Source organism: Neophocaena asiaeorientalis, unplaced genomic scaffold (assembly GCF_003031525.2).
Source record: "Neophocaena asiaeorientalis asiaeorientalis breed wild unplaced genomic scaffold, Neophocaena_asiaeorientalis_V1.1 scaffold91, whole genome shotgun sequence".
NCBI lineage: Eukaryota > Metazoa > Chordata > Mammalia > Artiodactyla > Phocoenidae > Neophocaena > Neophocaena asiaeorientalis.
The window spans coordinates 14,685,724-14,706,162 of NW_020173198.1; the positions used below are offsets into that span (position 1 = coordinate 14,685,724).

Below are 20,439 nucleotides of genomic sequence, written 5' to 3' on the forward strand. Positions count from 1 at the left end.
CCCTTGACCTAGTAGCCCCATCCCCCGAGCCTAGATTGTTACAAGAGCTACTAGGTCTTTCCGCTAATCCAGAGTCTTCCAAACTTCAGACATCATTCGCCTACCTCCTTTACAGTTTTTTTGGTCATATCTGCATACCACCTTGGGTAAATTGTATAATCTACCCAAGCATTTTCCTTAAATTAACTTGAAAAAAACCCAAACATATTTATTTTAAAAGAAAATTTTCTAGAATTAAAAACAGGAATGCAAATACATACTTGTCCACAAATGTTTGTAGCAGCACTATTCACAAAAGACAAAAGATGGAAACAACCCAAGTGTCCGCTGACAGATGAATGGCTAGAGAAAATGTAGTCCATCCACACAATGGAATATTATTCAGCCATGAAAAGGAATGAAGTTTCGACACATGCTGCAACATGGTTGAACCTTGAAGATGTTATGCCAAGTGAAAAAAGCCAGACACAAAAGAACAAATGTTGTATAATTCCACTTATGTGAGTCACCTAGAGTGGTCAAACTCATAGAAACAGAAAGTGAAAGGGTGGTTGCCAGGGCCGGGGGGCAAGGGGAGAATGGGGAGTTAGTGCTTAATGGGGACAGAGTTTCAGCTTGGACCATGAAAAAGTTTAGGAGATGGATGGTGGTGATGGCTGTACAACATCGTGAATGTACTTAATGCCGTTGAATTGTACACTTAAAAATGATTACCTTGCTAAATTTTATGTTTAAAAAAGATGAAAACTTTCTTTCACTACCTTGCATGAAAAAAAAACCCCAAAACAAAAACTGCAGTCTCACTTGCCATTGAAAGCAAAACAATGTTATCAAATTAATATCAGCTGCCCGCCCACTTTGTTAAAAAGAAACATTAGTATTAGAGCGCTGCCATCATGCCTACTCACAAAGAAAGGAGGATTAGAAGAGAACCAGAAAAGCACCAATGTCCTCCCTGTGAGAACCAGTGTCAATCAAGGCTTCTCTGAGAATTGTCCTTGGACCATGGATCACGTATGTGCCAAAGTCTCTGGAAACACAACGGACGTGTGCCCAATGACAACCTCTCAGATCTTTCTAAACGATCCCTCTAGAATCTGTAAGGGTTACAACAGGCACATGTGTATTCTTTGGTGGTTTTTGCAAAGTGCTTCTGTGCAGGTCAGGAAATGATCAAGAAAGCACTTGCGTCTTTTCTTATAGCTGCCCCTCGGGAGGGGAAGTCAGTTACTCAGGGTGACTGATGCCAAGTCTGAAAGCCAAGTACATAAGGTTTACCCTCTCCCTCAGGCCACTTCCCTGATTGCCCAAGACTGACCCCAGGCCTTGGAGCAGGGTCCCTGTGTTAATTTTCTGATTCTACTCTCCACAAGGTACTAGATGCCAGGTCCCTGCCATCAGACAGACTTTGCTGTATCAACAAGTCTCCCTCTGACTATCCAGGACCTGCCCTGTATTTGTGGAGGCTCACACCTCCGCCCAGGTACTGGATGGGCTCTCAGTGGACCTGGTTTCAAATTCTGGTTCCGCTAATAACTTGGCTATGTGGACTTTGACAAAACCTCCCAGGAAGTCCCCAGAGGTTTTGTAACATGGAGTAGGTACTGGGGTTGGACCTCAGTGCCTTTCAATGTATGTATGACCTCTGGACCTCTGAGATAGGAATCACACACACACACACACACACACACACACACACACATCCCATAGCCAGTTAACCTGCCATTGGAGGCGCCACCCCAGGCCCAGTCAATGGGATCTGGGGGTGGGGGCTGGGAACCCGCACTCTAAACAGCCTTCTGGGTGATTCCCACGTGTGGGAAGCCTGGGATCCCCTGGCTCAGTCGTCTCTGAGGACCCTTCCACTCCATATTCTGGGATCTTGGAGACCAGGTCCTTGCCTAAGGCAGGCTGGGATTTGGAAAGTGATGATTTGCTGGGGTCTCATCTTCTCCATTTTCAGCTCCACCAAGCCCTAGAGCAAGAAGCACTAATTTCCTTAACTTTCTGAGTGGCTGGGAATGGTATTTCTTTTTTGGGGGGGTGGAGTGGAGTGGCACATAGATGGAAGACTTCCTGTCAAATTTAGGAACTCCTGGCCGCAACTGGAGGTGGGGCACTTATGTCCCCTCCCATGTGTCACCTAGGGTGGAGAGAGATGCTGTGGGACTCAAGCGAGAACTGCGGTTTTAAGGGTCCCAGACAGAGCTAGACATGGTGGCTCCAATTCTGATATTCTGGGACCCCGGACAGCCCCACCCCAATCCCTTTCCGGAGGCCCTTAGTTTCTCTCCTTAGAGGATGTGGCTCAGGACCCCAACTTGCGGTAGAGATGCGGACTGTCAAACAGAGTCCAGGAAAGACCCTGCCCCCCAAGATGGTAAAAGAGAAGTGAGGATTTCTCCAATCCGGCGTTTAAATGTCTCCCCATAGCCCTCCCTGCGCTGGGGACCCCACCAAGAGGGCCGGGTACCCAGACTCCAGAGTCAGAGCGGGAACGTGATTCAAGAGGGAAGCTGAGGCTCAGAGAAGGGCAGCCCCGGTCCTAGGTTCCCCATAGAAGAAAAGCCTGTGTCTCCCTCCACGCGGCCCTAGGCGCTTCTTCAGATTCTAGGACCCGCAGGGAGACTGTCTACTGATCGTTTGGCCACACCGCCTCCCTTCTCTGCGTGCTCCTTCTGTGTCCCAATCTCTCTGCAGACGCTGCCGCTCCCACCGGCTCTCCCCGCCGCCTCCCCTGGGCCCCGGTGCTCTGCGCAAGGCAGCCCAGCTCCGGGTTCCCCGCTCCCAGTTCCTGCGTGGAATCCTTCCAGGGATGCTGGAAACGAGGAGTTTCTAGGGTGTGCACTCCGCACATTACCTTCCTTCTCTTCCCAGCCTTGCTGTGTGATCTCAGGCAGGTAGCTACCAGTCTCTGAACCTCTATTCCCAGCCCCACTTCAGGGGCTGCTAAGGGGACTTTGGTTACCTGCCGCTGTTCCCTGGACTCCCGCGCGCTGCCAGTGGCTTCTCCCTCCCGCCAGCTCTGGGGCTGCGGTGAGCGAGCGAGCTTGGGGAGAGCAGTCGTCTGGCCACCCCAGCTCCACCCACTGTGGCTGCCCTTTTTCTCTTTCACTTTCTCTCTGCAGCAAGGGGCTTGGGCCAGCCCAAGCTGGGGAGTAAGCAGGCACCCGAGCCTCCTCCTGCTGCGCCTGCCATGTGCTTTCTCAGAAGCGCCTAGTCCACCCCCCACACTCCCTGGAGCGTCTAATCAGCTCCTAAAAATGGCCAGTGCCCAGCTTTGGAGGAGGCAGCCTGCCCGTAGGCATATGATATACAAGCCCTGGTTTGCAGGGAGCTCACCCACACCCCTGTCTGGCCCTCAATTTCCCTCCACCTCAGCCTTACCTTGAAGCTGGCAAACCACCCCTGCAGGGCACAGGGGCTTGCTCGCTGAGCCATTTACTCCTGGGAAGCCAGATGCCCTTGGGAGGAAGAGAGAATTCCTCAAGGAACTTCCCTGGCTGGAAATTCAGCCCTGGCAGCCCTGAGTTCCCATCACCACATACCTCCTAGTTGCTTTCCTCTCACCCTTCCTCTTCCAGAGGTCCTGGACCCCTGCTCCATCCACCCTGAGACCTTGGGGAGGTCACCTCCCTTCCCAGGTTTGGATTTCCTCATCTGGTATTGAGGGAGGGGTGGGTCAAGGTGACTTCTGACCTCTCTCTCCCCCTGGAAAACTCCCCCAACAAGCTCTGGCTGCAACCAACAGAGCTGGCAAACTTGTCATCAATCTGTAGGTTCAGAGGAAGCCTCACATTTTAGCAGCATCTGAGAAGAGGAGTCCTACAGTCTCAACCACACTAATAACGGGCTCCTATGTGTGTCTTCAGATCCTACAACGCACCAGGCACTGTGCTAGACCCTTTGATTCCTCACTTTTGTCTTGTAATAAGAGTTTCCCCCTAATCGCATTTAACAGCCCAGGAGAACAGACTCAGAGTAGGTTGGGGACTTGTTCAGTGTCACTTCACACCCAGGCAACAGTGCAGCTGCGATTCAAACCTGCCGTGCTGCCTTCAGAGCTGGTACCAGATGTCTGTGCTATGCTGTCTCTCATCATCTGTCCCCGGTCCCCCACTTTTCCCCCCAAACACCGTTTGGAAACTGGGGAGAGGGCAGCATCGGTCCAGGTGACTGTATTGCTCACCAGCTGGGGCTCAACATCTAGACCAAGGGGCTGACTCTGGCTTTGGTTTCCCTGCTTCCCGGGGATGGGATGGATCTGGCAGGGGTTCCACCTTTCAAGGGCGAGCTCCTCAGTGTTTACCTGGCAGAGAGAGGACCTTGTGGTTGGCCTAGCCGGGTCATGAATGCTGAGAGCTAACAACACGCCCCATGAAAGTCAGCCCTTTAGTACCCTTCAGGCTGATAAAGCCCTCTTACATTCCAGGCATCTGGGCAGACCGAATGTCCCTCAGTGGAAGGAAATGGCAAACCACCTCACTTCTTCCAAAAGCCCCAGCAGGACAAAGACCCCTCTCGCCACCCTCACACCCCAGTTCAGAGCAATGTCTCTGACAATTTGGGACGGTGGGACGAGCTGAGACCTCACCCTAAATCAAGAAGCGTTCTCAGCCCCAACGTCTTCCACCCGCCTTTTTACCTTGGGGCTCTGGCAGGTAGGACCCGGCTGGGCGCGTAGCCAGGCAACGCATGGTGTGAGAAACAGAGTGAGGCAGCAGCTCCCGGACTCTGGCAGCCCCTCCTGTTGCCCTCAGCCTGCCCAACGATGCCTTCGGATGCCCAGCTCAGAAGCAGGCAGCCTCATCTCTGACCAGTCTCCCTACAAAAGTCTGGAGCCCGCCAAGCCTAAGCAAACATGCAAAGGAAGCAAGTAAGGGACCAGCAGAAAATTCTCACCCTACCAGGTGGTCTGAGCTGTCAGATTTCTCGCATCTAGACATGCTCTAATTTGCCCATGCTCCCTTAAACACGGACTTGCACCTGATGTTAATTTCAGTTCCTTGTTTTGGACCAAATCGGGTGACCGACCTCAGAAGGTTATGAGTTGTCTATTGGAGGGTCTTCAACACGCTGACATTCTGAATAACGGCAACCACAGTGGAGCCACGCTGGTGCCAGCTGCCAATATCTGCCATCCTCTGCAGGATGGGGCCGTGGTCAGAGCCCCACAAATGCCTCAAGACAAGCTGAACTAGCTTCCAGCAAACTCCCGGGATTCCACTCGCATCCACCATCCCACCCCCACACCAAATTGCCCTGAATTTCCTTGGAGAACACGAGTGGTCCACTCATCATTTTTATTCTAAGAACATTGGACTAAAACATAAATTACACATAAAAAGGTCTTACCCCCAAATATGGTATACTTATAGCCACGTGGTTTGGGGGTACCACCTAGATGTGGCAGAGAGACTGTCAGTCGCACGCAGGGAGAAAGTTAGCGCCTTTTTAACTCTCTGCCCAGGCTCCTGGAAACCTTGAGAAGAAAGTCTCAGTTTGGGGCTAAGGAGCTTTTAACACCTCTTCTAATGCGTGATCCACCTATTTCACAGAGAGCAGCCCCCAGCCTCAAGCCTTCCGTAGACATCAGTGTCTGGCTAGAATGGAATAACGTTATTCTGCTCTCCTGTTTCATAGTTACCTTCTGTGTGTGGCATTCTTTTTCATTTATGGTGGACATAAATTTTCCTTGGGAAATAAAGTTGAAAAAAAGATGTGAGTAGTTTGGAAAAAAAAAACAACAACTGTCCAGCTAAGAATAGCGTAGGTGGTGAAAAGAAATCATGAGGGTGGAACCAAAATGAATGACGATTGGGAAACAATGACTTCATTTTTACAGAAAGAACACTGGATTGGGAGTCTGAAGTGCTATGGTCCAGCCCCCGTGGTTATTAGCGGATGGGTGACCTTGGACCCCTCACTTCCTTTGTGTGGGCCTCAGTTTCTCCATGTATGAAATGGGGATAATGATGCTTATATTTGTATGGTGATTATTTTTGAAGCAGTTGCTGCTGTCAGAAGTCCCAGGGGGTAAGTAGGCAGACAAATAAGAAAGCTAAGAGTCAATTTGAAACAATCTTGCTTGGTTAGGCTAACAAAACAGACATGATGAATATGAGAAGTCCCAAGAAGTCTCATCTTCCTCTGACCTGATGTGCCCGGGCAGAGGCACACCTGGCCATTCAGTGAGGCCAACTTCCTGTCCTCAGAGGGAGGCAGCTCTGATGGCCCTGGCCGAGGCAGCTTGAATCAGCTTCGTGGCAGGGCCGAGCTTGGAATGAGAGTCCCCTGGGCCTGGGGTGCACCTGCTTGGCTGCTCTCATCTCTCACCTGGACCACAGCAGCAGTCTGCTACCTGGTCTCCCCATGTCCTCCTTCACCTGCCCCCGCCCCAGACCCACACTCCACAAGGCCTGAATCTGGTCATGCTGGCGTTTCTGAGCAGGGTGACCGCGTGCTAGCCTGTGTTTTAACTGATGGTAGAGGCCGTAAATCGGCACCAGGAGGGCCTCGTATATGTAGACCAGGGAAGAGAGCCATGGTGCTCTGCCAGGAGCCGATGGGGGTCTGAATGCCAGCAGAGGCAGTGGAGGTGAGGAGAGGGGTTGCTGAGTTGGAGTGACAGGCCTCCAGGACTGGGTGGGGGCTGAGGGGTTAAGCCAACCCCAGGGTATCTTCCTATTAAAGCATCCTGCGTGCCTGCTGAGGCTCCTCTTCAAAACTCCCCTAGAGGTGGTGACCATTCTCCAGAGCCCAGGATAAAGCCAATTCCCTTCTGACGGAGGGCCCCTCTCAGCCTTGCCCTGGGCACCCAAATTTCTTTGTCTCAAGTCAGGACCCAGCATGACAAAGCTGCAGTCAGAAGCATTGTTAAAGTTACCAGCCTGGGGTCCCCTGCCAAGTACCAGGGAGAGGAGATGGGGGAACTTGGTCTTACAAGTAGGATTCCTGAAAGCTTGCTACCCCTTCCTGCAGCTGGGCCCTACCTATGTACTTCTGCTCGAGCAGAGGGTCCCCCGTCCTCCCCCCAACCCCAGGACCACCCTCCTGCCTCCTCCCATTGGGCTGTATTTTAGCCATCCTTCAATGCCCAAGTTCCCACTTTCATCACCTTTCCAGCTAACGACAACCTCCCGCCCTACTCGTTTTTAGCAAACTTGCTGCCGCGTATTTGGCAATACATGGTGAACTTCCTATTTCATGAGTATCCCCCCTGCTGCCTCTGATTAGGTCACAAGGTCCTTAAGGTCTGTCTTACTGTGTTTGATTTTCTTATTTAAAAGACACAGGACTCCAAGATTGGTTGAGCGAATGGATGGCGTTTGGATTTGAATGATCAAGGCAGACAAGTTCCACATGGATGGAGAGTCCTACCTTACAAAGTTTTAAGTGTCTTTTCTTATGTTTGTTTGTGACCACCCCCCTCATTTCTGGCAGCTGCTAAGTAAATGCTTAAGGAGGAGAGAAGAAAGGAGGTGAGAAAGAAAGGAAAAGAGATAGGTGGAGAGGTGGGTGAATAGATAGAAAAAAACTGGTATGTAGGCAAATTAGGCAGGTAGGAAGGTATCTGAGAATGTAGGCCTGTCTGTGGGCAAAGGTACAAGTGGATTAGTAGGTAAGAAGGCAGGTAAGTAAGCTGGTACATAAATATACAGGCAGTCAGATAAATGAAAGATTGATAAATTGATAAGTAGATAGAAGTAGATAGTAGATGTAAGTTGTTGAATCGGTAAGTAGATATTAGTAGGTGGTTAAGTAGACCAGGTAGTTTGAGGGTAGGCAGGTAGGGGGATGGGCAGGTAGGTGGAGAGACCAATAAATGGTAAGTAAGGACACAGGTGAGCTGCTCAAGGTAACAACAAAGAACAGAAACAGTCCCTGGTTGAGTCAGGTGCCAGACTTGGAGCCAAGCTGAGTATAGGACAGGCCACTGGTCAGCCTGGGAAAACCCATGGGGATGCGCCCACTTCCAATGCAGGTGCTTCTACTTCTGCGGCTCCTGCGGGTGAAGGTGAAGTAGGTCTGACCAGATGGGAAGCTACTCAGGGTGAAAAAACAAGTGGTCCTTGCCAACACATCTCCTTCCAGGAGTCCACAGAGGCTCCCTGATCAGGGATCAGAGCAGGAACAGGTTTGGGGAAAGGAAGGTGTCAGAGAAAGGGAGGGCGCTGCCCCCCTCCCCTCTGAGTCCTGGCTCTGGGGACTCTCATCCTAAGAGGCAAATGGGGAAGGAAGTGGGAGGAAGAGCTTAGCAGCCTGGGGTGTGTCCCTCCCTTTCCAATAAATCAGGCAACATCCTAGAAGGAGTCTTTGTTCTGTGGTTCCTAGAACAGAGTCTTCACGGGCAAAAGTACCACATCGTGAAGACATAGAGCGACAAACCAGCAAAGGAAAGCCGAGGAAAACAATAATGTATAAAACCATAGCAGGGGCGTCCTACAGCCTCTGAGAAAGCTCACCCCAGAAGCACCGCTGTGCCTCCATTCACAAGCCTGAGGTCGGCTGGGTCTTATCTTGCCACAGTCATCCTTCTGTGTGCCTTGGGTCTGTGGTTACCCCAAATGCCACCCTCGAGGCTGACGAGTCAGAACGAGCTTTCCTCTTGCCGGGAATTATTGCAAGTGCCTTATATTGCAAGTAAGTGCCTTATTCTGGATGATGTCACTGAATTCTCAGAATAGCCACTCTGGATGCTAGTATCACCTCCATTTTACAGATGCGGAAACTGAGGCCCAGAGGGGTCCCAGGAAGGGCTCACTGTCATAGCCCTTGGAATCAGGGAGTCACAGCTGGCATGGAGGCCACAGCCCATGTGCTTAACTAATGTGCCAACTTGAGGGTGGGGGGCACATTGGCCCATTTCTCAGATGCACAGAGCACCAAGCCCTCAGCACTGGAGTAGCTGTCTAGATATGACATGGGGGCCCCAATGAGGCTGCAGACTCAAACCCCTGGTATATCTTCCCCCTGTCCAACATTCCTGGAGTTATCTGCCAAGAACCGCCTTGGATGGTTTACCAGTTACCATCTCATTTAACCCTCACTATAACCCTGGGAGGTTTATATCACCACTCCCATTTTAGAGATGAAGAAACCGAGGGTCAGAGTGGTTCAGGCACGTGGCCAAGGTTACACAGTTGGTAAGCAGCAGCAGAGCATGGCCTCAGAACCAGAGCTGTCCAGCTTCCCGCCTGGTTCTTTTTCCATCACTGCCATCTAAAACCTCTCTTCTCTGGCATCTGCTTGTCCTCCAGGTGTTGTCAGCCACTGTCAGCCAAAGACTGCCTGAGTGTTTGCTTTGATTCCCCAATCGGGCTGCTGAGCTCTGCCAGGACTCTTGGGCCTCCCCCGAGCTTGCCTATGGGCAGGATGCACATGTGCTGCTCTGAGCAGTAGAGTCAATCCCCAAGGTCACGTCCCCAGAAGTGGGCTTCCTACACGATTGCAACTGAAGCATATCTAAAGGTGACTTCTGAATCATCGGGCTGGTTTCAGTTTGAAGGTGGTCAGCCTGTTTGGGGTACACTTACGGTATCCCTTTAGGTTATGCAGAAGAGGCAGCCAAACAGAAAGTGCAGCGAGAGATCCAGACTCATGAGATCCAATATCTCATAGCCCCCCACTCCTAGGCCATGAGCGAGGCAAATCACTTAACCTCCCTGTGCCTCAGTGCACTTACCTGTAAAGTGAGAGTAATGGGACTACACAAGCCACCACGCACCCACCCACATATCACCCATCCACCTACCCACCTACCCATCAACCATTTCCCTGTACCCCACCCAGCCATTCCCCATCCAATCATCGCCCAGCCACCTACCCACCCAGACTCCCATCACCCATCCACCTAACCATCTACCCACCTATCCATCCCCCATCCACCTATTCACCACCCATCAACCATTCACCTATCCACCCACCCACCTATCCACTCATCACCCACCCATCCATCCATCCATCTACCATCCCTCAGTCTAATATTTAACAAACACATATCGCACACCTATCCTTTGCCAGGCACTGTGTTATGCGTTTGGGATGCATCCGTGATGAAAGCATAGATCCCTGCCCACAGGGAGCTTATTTTCCGGTGAGGGAGTCAGACAATAAACAACAAACATAGGGAATTCCCTGGCAGTCTAGTGGTTAGGACTCCACACTCTCATTGCTGAGGGCTCGAGTTCAATCCCTGGTCGGGGAACTAAGAAACCACAAGCCTCGTGGTGCAGCCAAAAACAAACAAACAAACAACAAATGTAATACAAAAGTAAAGTATATAGAAGGTGAATGTGTCAATGGGGGAGGGGGCCACTTCTCAGAGTGTGAAGGCGGAGTTGCAATTCTAAATGGAATGATCAGGATAGGTATCCCTGAGAAGGTGACATCTGAGCAAAGATCTGAAGGATTCAAGGATGTTGGCCAAGAGGATATCTGGAGAAAAGAGTGGTTCAGATAGAGGGTATGGCACGTGCAGAGGTCCTGTGGCAGAGAGCGTGCCTGTCCTGTCCCAGGGACAGTGAGGGTGCCAGCACGTCTGGAGAAGATGAGAAGGCAGGAGTACAGGATGGGAGCAGAGCAGTGATGAAAGCCAGATCATGAAGGGCCTTGTGGGAATCGTCCAGATTTAGCTTTCCTCTGAGTGACACGGGAAGTCGGAGCAGAGTTTAGAGCGGCGGAGGGTGAAGATCCTGATAGGGTTGTAGAGAGAGTGACAGAAACTTCACACACTGATTTCCTTTTCTGAACCCCTGTTGAAACTAAAGTCGGTGCCCTTTATTTATAAACCCCACAATTCTCTTCCCCGGTTCCCCTTCTCCCGCTCTGAAGGCTGCTTCTTCTCCCTGCCCCAAAGCATCACACCTGCCTGTAGTCCTTACAGTTGAGTCTTTCATGCCTGGGGGTAGCTGGCCTGGAAGAGGGGGAGGTAAGCAACGGGGAAAGGAAGCGATTTATCCTTCCTTGTCTCCCAGCCTCTGAAGCCCACAGTGCCCTGAGCCCAGTTCCATTTCTAGAGTCACGTGGGATCAGAAATAAAAATATTATGTCCCCAGGGAGGAAATGGAGTTTAATAACAGGAACCAGCCCTCGCAGAGAGAGGAGGGCAGGGCAGAGGTGTTGGGTAGCCTGCGGTATGAAGGAGCCTGCAGTTTGCAGGGGGCGAGTCAAGGAGGGAGGAAGGCTTTGACATCCCCGGAAGTTGGCATCTGCACCTGCGTCAAAACCGCATAGGTTGTTTGTGTTGTCTTCCATTTCTTTTCATTAGTGTCTTATAGTTTTCGGAGTATAGGTTTTTGCCTCCTTAGGTAGATTTATTCCTAGGTATTTTATTCTTTTTGATGTGATGGTAAATGGACTGTTTCTTTAATTTCTCTTTCTGATCTTTCATTGTTAGTATATAGAAATGCGATAGATTTTTGTGTACTAAGTTTGTAACCTGCAACTTTACCGAATTCATTGATGAGCTCTGGTGGTTTTCTGGTATCATCTTTAGGACTGACATGTACACACTGCTGTATTTAAAACAGATAAGCAACAAGGGCCTACTGTATAGCACAGAGATCTCTGCTCAATATTATGTAACAACCTAAATGGGAAAAGAATTTGAAAAAGAATAAATACATGTATATGTATAACTGAGCCACTTTGCTGTGCACCTGAAACTAACACAACATTGTTAATCAACTATACTCCACTATAAAATAAAAAGTTAAAAAAAAAAAAAGAAACGACCACATAGGCCTCTTGCATTCCCATTAAGAAGTCAGGGAGATAGTTCAGCTGGTAAAGATGCCCCAGCCCCCCAGGGATATGTTACGAGGGGGAGAGTAAAAGATGTGTCCGAGGAATAGATAGAGACCATCTGAGTGAGAGTTCATCCAGGAGGACAGCCAACCCTATGTAAATTTGTATCTTGGCAGAAGAGTTGGAGAAATGCCTTCAAAGCCCTGGTGCCCATGGCAAAATCATCAAGGGGCTTTTTTACCCCTCAAGGTCAGATTGAGGCTAAAAGCTTGTCTGCCTTCAAATCCAGCCTCCACCACTTCCCAGCTGGGGACTGGGGTTGGTCACTTCTGGGCAGCCTCTGTTTTTTCTTTCTGCGTAAAATACGGTTGGAGATCATCAAAGCATTTAGGGTGGATGTGAGAACTACCTGCTGGCTTAGGCTGAGCCTGGCGCACGGTAAATACTCAATAAATGTGAATCATTGTGATTATCTTGTTTCAAGTTACTCCAGAGCCATGAAAGGACCAAGAAGGACTAGAGTTTATGACACCAGCTCATAAAATTGGAAAAGCTCAGATCTACGCAGAGGAGACTGAAAGACGTGTGTCTTTAGGAAGACTGTTGTTTGCATTGAAGTGAGAACCTCTTTGGAACTGGGAAGGAAGATCTAAAATGTTTGGGGAGCCAAGGGTGTGAGTGGAAACGGTATGGTATAGGCTTGTTTTCCTGATTTAAGATGCATCAATCGCTATCAGTACTTTTAAAAAATAAGACACTCTCTCTCTGCAGTCTGGTTCCTCTTCTGTCTCTCTCTCTTTCCCCCACCATCTCCCTCTTTCTCTTCCTCTTTCCATCTCTCTTCTTTCCTCCCATCCTCCCATCCTCCCTCCCTTCTTCCCTCCTTCTCTCCATCTCCATTTCTGTCTCTCCCTCCCTGTCTCTCTCTCCCTGTCTGTCTTTCAGTTTCTGTCTCTCTCCACGACCCAGATGCACACACACACGTGCACACATACACACACACGCACAGACAAGTACACACACATGCAAGCATATGCCCACACATACGTGCACCTGCACACACATGCACTCTTGCACGCATGCACACATACGCACACACGCACACGGCAATCTCTGCTCCCCGGCTCTTCGGCCCTTCCTCTCCGTGGCAACCTATTTTTCCACACACTGATTGTGCCTGCACCTGTCTTCCCCACTTGCAGGCAATAGCTGATTTGTCCATCTGTGCCCCTCACCGGTGCCTTGCATCCTGCCTAAGGTATCAAGGTGGCTCAGAGAGTGACCCAAGTGGGCATTTGGCCACGTGGACAGTTTACTTTTAAGTAGAGTGGGGAGCACACTGTTTCTCCAGTGCCCTCAGCATCACAGCCTGAGCTCTCCACTTGTTGCTCCTGCCAGCTCAACCAGGGACCTTGATTCCTGTCCAAGTCTGCCTTTCCAACTTGGGACCCGGATGATCACATTGACTTCCTTTTCAGAGAGTAGAGGGAAAATCCCTGAGCTGCCTGCAGCCAGGCGTTGCTCCATGAGAAAAGGGGATGGCACTTACCCCCAGGGTCCTTGTAGCCGGAGTCCCTCTCGGCTGCCGGGGCCTGCAGCCCACTCCAGATCCACCCCAAGGGGGCCAAGTCTGGGTCTCCTTTCTCCATCAGGGTCAAGGAGATCTTCCTGGCCAGAGCCTCACCATCAGGCTCATGGAGCAGGGCGTAGTGGTACTCCCTGGAGAGAAGATCCTCTGCCAGCAGGTTGTCCAGAAGCGCCTGCACTTGGCTCGGCCGATGGCTGGAGAGCAGCATCCGGACCTGACTCAGGATGGTCTGGAAGTGATTCATGGTAGCTCTCGGATGCAGGGCTGCCCGGGACAACGCCTGGGACCTCTGCTCACCCGACTTGCAGCATCCAAAACTTGAAGTGAGAAACAGGATGAGGGAACCTCTGCAGTTTATTGCAGTTCATTCCTGCTTAGGAGGATTTCCTCATTTGCACGTTAGGCTGGGGTTGCCTGATGAATTAATGGAAGTGGGTTCTGGGGCTGATTTACACCCCATAGATATTCGCTGGTACCACTCATGCGCATGTACCAGAGAAGCTCACAGCTTTGTGGACTCCTTTAGATCCAATCCAGTGTTTATTACACTAAGAGGAAGGGGGCTTGCCTCTTTGAGGACCTATGAGGTGATAAGCCTTTTTAGATGTTATATCATAACAAGAAGGCATTGGGGCGTAGAGGTTAAGCAGTTGGGTTTGGAGCCAATCTGCCTGTGTTCAAATCCCAGATTACTTGATATTGGGCACGTTACTTAGCCTCTTCTTGCCCCCATTTCTCCATCTGAAAAGATGTAGTGATAATAATAGTACTTACCTCTTAGAGTTGTAGGGAGGATTAAATAAGATAATGCATGTAGAGTACCTAGCACATTATCTACAACTTGATAATAGCTCAATACACCTGAGTTCAATAAATATGAGCCATTATTATTATTGATTAATCATGCAAACAGCTGTGTCACCTTGGGCTCAACCTACCTCACTAAACCTCAGACTCTTCCTCTGAAGAATCCCCCGATAAAAGTAATTCGGGCTTCCCTGGTGGCGCAGTGGTTGAGAGTCCGCCTGCCGATGCAGGGGACACGGGTTTGTGCCCCGGTCCGGGAAGATCTCACATGCCGCGGAGCGGCTGGGCCCATCAGCCATGGTCCCTGAGCCTGCGCGTCCGGAGCCTGTGCTCCGCAATGGGAGAGGCTGCAGCAGTGAAAGGCAAAAAAAAAAAAAGTAATTCAATCTCATCAAGTTGTCTTGAGGATTAAAAGAGATAATGCCTTTAAAGTGCTTAGTACTGGCCGTAGTAAGCACTTCATGAACATTGACTCTATACTAATATTATCCCCAATTTACCAACACACAAAACAGAGGCTTTGCATAGGAGCCAGTCTGTTGTAGGATTCTACCCTGAAAAACCCCAACCCCCACCTTTTCTTTAAAATCATAGTTGATTGCTCTTCCAGAAACACACTGTGACCTGGTTTCCTCTCCTGGCCTCAGCTTTACCATCTCTCAGATGGGACCATTTGCATTGTTTGTTTCAATGAGACAAATAGGGATTTCCACTTCCAGTATGGGTGAGAGCTCCTATCTGACTAACTCTACCATAAATGACAACTATAAACTCTGGTGGGGCAGGGGGGAGGTTATAAAAAATGACTACCTGAAGGCCCTGGGGAGTGACTAGAGCAGGCAGACACTGGAAGGGAGTCCATATGTGGAAGACAAGAATATCACCGGTGAATTCCCAGCTCATTAGCTCAGCTCAAAGAGGTCTCAATTAGTGCTGTGCAGGGCAACTAAAATTCTGTAAAAAATGAAAAGTTTTACTGCCCTGAATAACCAGAGGACAGAATTTGGGATAACAATCGTAGCTGGAAAGTGAGAGTAGAAATTCCAGGAAGGAGAAAGACAGAAGTTGCTCCAAATTCTGTGTATAAACTGCCCAAGTATCTGGCTCACCCCTGAACCTTGAATTCATGGCTCATTCATATTCTTGCTCATTCATGCATTCATGGGCAGACTCCAAACAACTCAACTAAGGCTAAAGGAGCTGGGCTGAGACTTGAGTTGCAACCTACTATGGGGGTGGGGTGGGGTAGGAGACTATGCATTTGATTCCAGCCAAGATATGAGCCTGCCAAAACAACAACAGCAACAAAATCAACCCTGTTCGGATTATAACATAATCCAGAGTGTTTACAATATATCATTCGTGATGGGCAGTGCACATCCAAAATTACCTGACTATAAAGAGGTAAGAAATAGGGACCCACTCTCAAGAGAAAAGAACAATCAGTGGAAATTGACCCCAAGATGACCCAGATGTTGAAATTAGCAGGCAAGGATTTTTTTTAAAGCAGTGACTCTAACCATGAATGAAAAAGACATAAAGGATGTCAAGGAAAATATGCTCATGAAAATAAAAAGATAGGAACTTTCAGCAGAAAAACAGAAAATATTAAAAATTACCAAATGGAAATTATAAAAGTGAAAATTACAATATATGAAAATTTAAAAGTAATTGAACGGGATTAATAGTAAAATGGGGATGACAAAAGAAGCTTTAAGATACAGCAATAGAAATCACTTGATCTGAAGAACAGAGAGAAAAAGATTGAAAAAAAATGAGCTTCAAGGATATGTGGGACAATGTCAAAAGGTCCAACTTATACATACTTAGAGTCACAGAAGGAAAAGAGAGAGAATGGGGTAGAAAAAAGATTTGAAGAAATAAACTTCTCAAATTTGGTGAAAAGAAAACAGCAAGAAAACCATGAAACTCAGCAGGACAAATACAAGGGAATCCACACCTAGGCACATCATAATCAAACTGCTGAAAACCATAGATAAGGAGAAACTCATGAAAGCAGCCAGATCAAAAGAACACATTACATCCAGTGGGGCACGTGAATAATCACCGACTTCTCCTTACAAATCATGGAGGCCAGAAGACAGTGGAACAGTATCTCGGAAAAACCGAGAAGAAAAAAAATTGTCAACCCAGATTTCTAAACACAGTGAAAATATCCCCCCAGAATGCAGGAAAAATAGATATTTTCAGATTTAAAAGACTACAAGAATGTGTTGCAACAGACCTGCATTATAAGAAATGCTAAAATAAGTTCTTTAGACGGAAGGAAAATGATATCAGTTAGAAACTCAGCTCTACAGGACAGACTGAGGAGCATCAGGAATAGTAATCTCTGGGTAAGTATAAAAGATTGCTTCTTTTCCTCTTCATTTATTTAAAAACATAACTGCTTAAAGCAAAAGGTATGGTACTATCTTGTGATTTTAAATATATGTAGATATGATACATATGAAGTCTATACCATAAAGGGTGATATAGCATACAGGGTGGTTATTGGACCCATATGGTAGCAAGGTTTCTATATATGAAGTGGTACAATATTACCTCTATGTAGGTTGGGAGAATGGAAGATGTATATTAAAAGCCCTTGGACAACCACTAAAACATCATGCAAAAAGTTATAGCTAAGCAGCAATTTGAAATTAATACAGAATTTTAAATGAGATGGATTCAACTCTTGGCTTGAATAAGCAGTCCAACAAGATCATGACATTATAAATTTTATGTATAAAGGCGAAGGCAGAGAAGTAGAAGATAGAAATTCTAAAGCTTTTCTCACATAATAAAGTACTTATACTTTTAAGCAAACAGAGATGTAGATGTAAATATTATCCTCCTGGCAACAAATTATCAATTAAGATAATCAAAATTGCACACTTTTTAGGCATTAAAGTCATAATTCACAGGGAAAATTACTAATTTTGCAGGCTGGGTATCTTGTACTTCTTTATGCAAATAATACTTTTTTTTTTTTAATGTTGAGCCTTCATTTAATTAATTTATTTTTTTTTATTTTTGGCTCTGTTGGGTCTTCGTTTCTGTGCAAGGGCTTTCTCTAGTTGTGGCAAGCGGGGGCCACTCTTCATCGCGGTGCGCGGGCCTCTCACTGTCGCGGCCTCTCTTGTTGCGGAGCACAGGCTCCAGACGCGCAGGCTCAGTAGTTGTGGCTCACGGGCCTAGTTGCTCCGCGGCACGTGGGATCTTCCCAGACCAGGGCGCGAACCCGTGTCCCCTGCATTAGCAGGCAGATTCTCAACCACTGCGCCACCAGGGAAGCCTGCAAATAATACTTTTAAGAATAGTTTTACAATCACAAGACAAAGTTTTACATCTTCACACAGGTCTTCCCCCATGACAAAAGAATGAGGTAGATACCTGTGCAAATGTTCTCAGTTTCATCAGAACTAACTTTGTGATGCACAAAAGTGTGTGCTTTACTGCAGCTAGAGAGGAAGAGGAAACTTTTACCCCCACTTCTCCTTTCTTTCTGAGATTTCTTTCCCCAGCAGTTGGAAGACCACACAGTTTCTTGGACAAGGTGGTAATGCCCATCAATTATCCCTGAGAGAAAAAGAGGAGACTTGAGAGCTTAAAACTCATTAGGTAGGAAAGAAGGGGGCCAAAAGAGAATTTTAACAGAAGGAATAGATGGCATCTTCAGCCATGGTTGTGGAGAAGATGGCAGGTGGGTCAGTTGCTGAGAGCAATAAGGAAACCGTGTTCTAAAGTACCTCACCTCTGAGGCACTTGAGAGAGAGGACCAGGCCTGAGAATCCATCCCCCAGCATCCAACGCGGGGATAAGAACAGGGCCGTAAGTCTCCATCAAACATCCCAAGGTGGGGATGAGAACCAGAGCGTGAGAATCCATCCCCAAGCCTCCAAGGTGGAGATGATGGATAATGAAACAGCAAACACTGGGTGCACGGAACCAGGGACTAGGGTAGCTTTTCCTAGCCATTTCCAAGGCTACCTTCCTCTTTCCTATCAATCCAGTCCACTACCAGGTCACATGCTTAGTCAGGAAAATCGGAATGTCAGCTTCTACTTGGTCACTGACTCACTGTGCCACCACAAGCAATACATTTCCTCTCTCTGGCCCACTATTTCATCACATGTGAAATAGTAGGTCAGATTACATGATCCCTAGAATTTCTTTCAGTTCTGAAATGCTGCTGTTTATAGGGAGGTGTTACCTTGCTGCAGAACCCACTGGTCCCAGAGCTCCACAGTATTCCCTTGTGATTAGTCATGAGCTCAGCATTTCCTCTGTCTACAGTCATTCAGATCTCCCTGTAAGACTTTTTTCTTATAATCACATGCAATGTGTGCTATTATTTACCTGATACTTTACTTTAATCTGGATTATTTCTTTAATATATCATAAAAGGAAATTTCATATTCCTATCACAGTTGGAAAGTCTTATCACTTGCCCAAGAATAGTGATAAACGGATGGAAGGTAAAATGATGTTTATATTCTGCTGCTTGTTGAAGTTTCTGATCCTGAGGGCCAATGTCTCTTTGTGACAAAGGGTGGTTAGCAAGTGTTACGCAGGGGTTAAAGGTAGACCAGCACCTAGCTGAAGCTGTCTGCATCAGAAAACTAGTAAAAATTTAAAAAGCTACCACTAAGGATGTAGAAAAACAAGAACTCACCTACTCGGCTGGAGAGCACTTAGAGTAGTGTGATCATCCAGGGTAACCCTTTGGCAATACCTATTGAAATGGGAGAAGTACATACCCAGTATTTCCACTCCTCACCATATAACCCAAGAAAATTCTTACACATGTGCAGGACACACCAAGCGGCATTATTTGTGATGGCAAAAAATAAGAAATAACAATCAACATAGAATAGAGATGAATGTCTTTTATAAGCATTCTGGGACACATGCGGATTTAATGAACTGCACATAATGGACCCAATCAGAGTGAAGGAATTTAATGGCTGTTAAAAATGGAGTCAGTCAAATCAATTACTTTGAGATATAGTACAAGTTTTAAAGGGTTAATGGTTGCGTCTTTACAATTTCATATCCTTCTGTCTCATGATAGTAAGGTGTTACACACAAAGATGAATCCAAAAGCTGCTAAATCCATGAGGGTGTTATATTTCTCAGAAGAGAACCTTAAAACAGGTTACCAAGGGCTCTGAATTCTGATATAGGCATTCCAGAATCTTCTCACGAGCTCAGCTGACAGTATAATCTCTATCCCTTTTGTGGCATTGGTCATTATGATTGCCTACCTGTAATTCCTTCCAGAATCGTCACATGTGTGACGATTGTGTCAAGAAGGCTATCTGACTGTACTTCCACGAAAAACTGATAATTTTAAAGAAAAGTGCCGTCCATCTTTATGTGTATTGAAGGATAATGTCTTTAAATGGCTTCTGTTTGACAATCCCACAGTGGTAAAATGACCACATTAAACTTGCCTCGTGGAAGGCAGCTATTTGGAGTATAGCAAGAGGTTGGAGAGTCTGAGTTCCATTCCCAATTCTGGTTGTATTCTAGGTTTTTTAAGATTATATGATTATTGTTACAAAGTTGGATGCTTTTTATGCTAATGGAAAATTTCTATATATTGTGTCTAAGGCTTAAGAATGTCTATCTCAGAGAGAAAGGCATTATAAAATTTATGAACAGCGACAAATACACTGTGCATATATGTAATTCATCCTTGAGTGTTTGTGACTTGATTAGGTCTGTCCTGTGTGATGTAACCGAGCGTAGAGTCAATGAGTCCTTACGATGTTTTGTGTGGCTGAAGACTTTGGAGACATGAAAATGATACGTGAAGCAAGGTTTTATGATTATAGAATCAAAGCTATTGGATTTTATTATTAAAAGTTGAAACTTCACATGTATGAACGAAAACCAATGAAAGAAGGTAGTCATTTCATTGACCCATAAAAAATCACCCTAAGAACCTAGAAACAACCTAAATATGTTTCCAAAGAAGACTGGGTATTGCTACATATACACTAATATGTATAAAATAGATAACTAATAAGAACCTGCTGCATAAAAAAATAAATAAATAAAATTCAAAAAATATATATTGCTACAATGGAATCTCACACAGTAGCTAAAATACATGAACCAGGGCTACATACGTTAACATGCCAAGTTCAACAACATAACAAGCGTAAAACCAATTGCAGTCTGCAAAGTACTGTCTAGGGATGCGGTACATACAAGGGGAGGATGTGCATGAAAATGATCAACTGTCAATTCGGAGACTGGTTATTTCTAGAGTGAAGGGGCGTGGC

At 47.1% G+C, this 20,439-nt stretch overlaps 1 protein-coding gene across 13 annotated transcripts in view; it reads right to left on the bottom strand.

Moving 5' to 3' along the window:
* CIITA (class II major histocompatibility complex transactivator) overlaps window positions 1-13,630 on the bottom strand; it is a 47,725-nt gene extending 34,095 nt beyond the window's left edge. For 4 of the 13 annotated variants that reach the window (XR_003003212.1, XR_003003213.1, XM_024744593.1 and 1 more), the window contains exon 1: window positions 13,298-13,630. Coding sequence is in view for 7 of the 13 variants with exons in the window: in XM_024744593.1 (XP_024600361.1) it covers window positions 13,298-13,580 (283 nt within the window). In the remaining 6 variants the exon portion in view is untranslated. Of the gene's footprint in view, window positions 1-2,968; window positions 3,119-3,387; window positions 3,465-4,189; window positions 4,310-4,645; window positions 4,837-13,297 lie in introns of those variants that run through there. The other 9 variants (XM_024744598.1, XM_024744596.1, XM_024744602.1 and 6 more) reach the window with 7 other exon arrangements.
* Window positions 13,631-20,439: the final 6,809 nt, after the last annotated feature.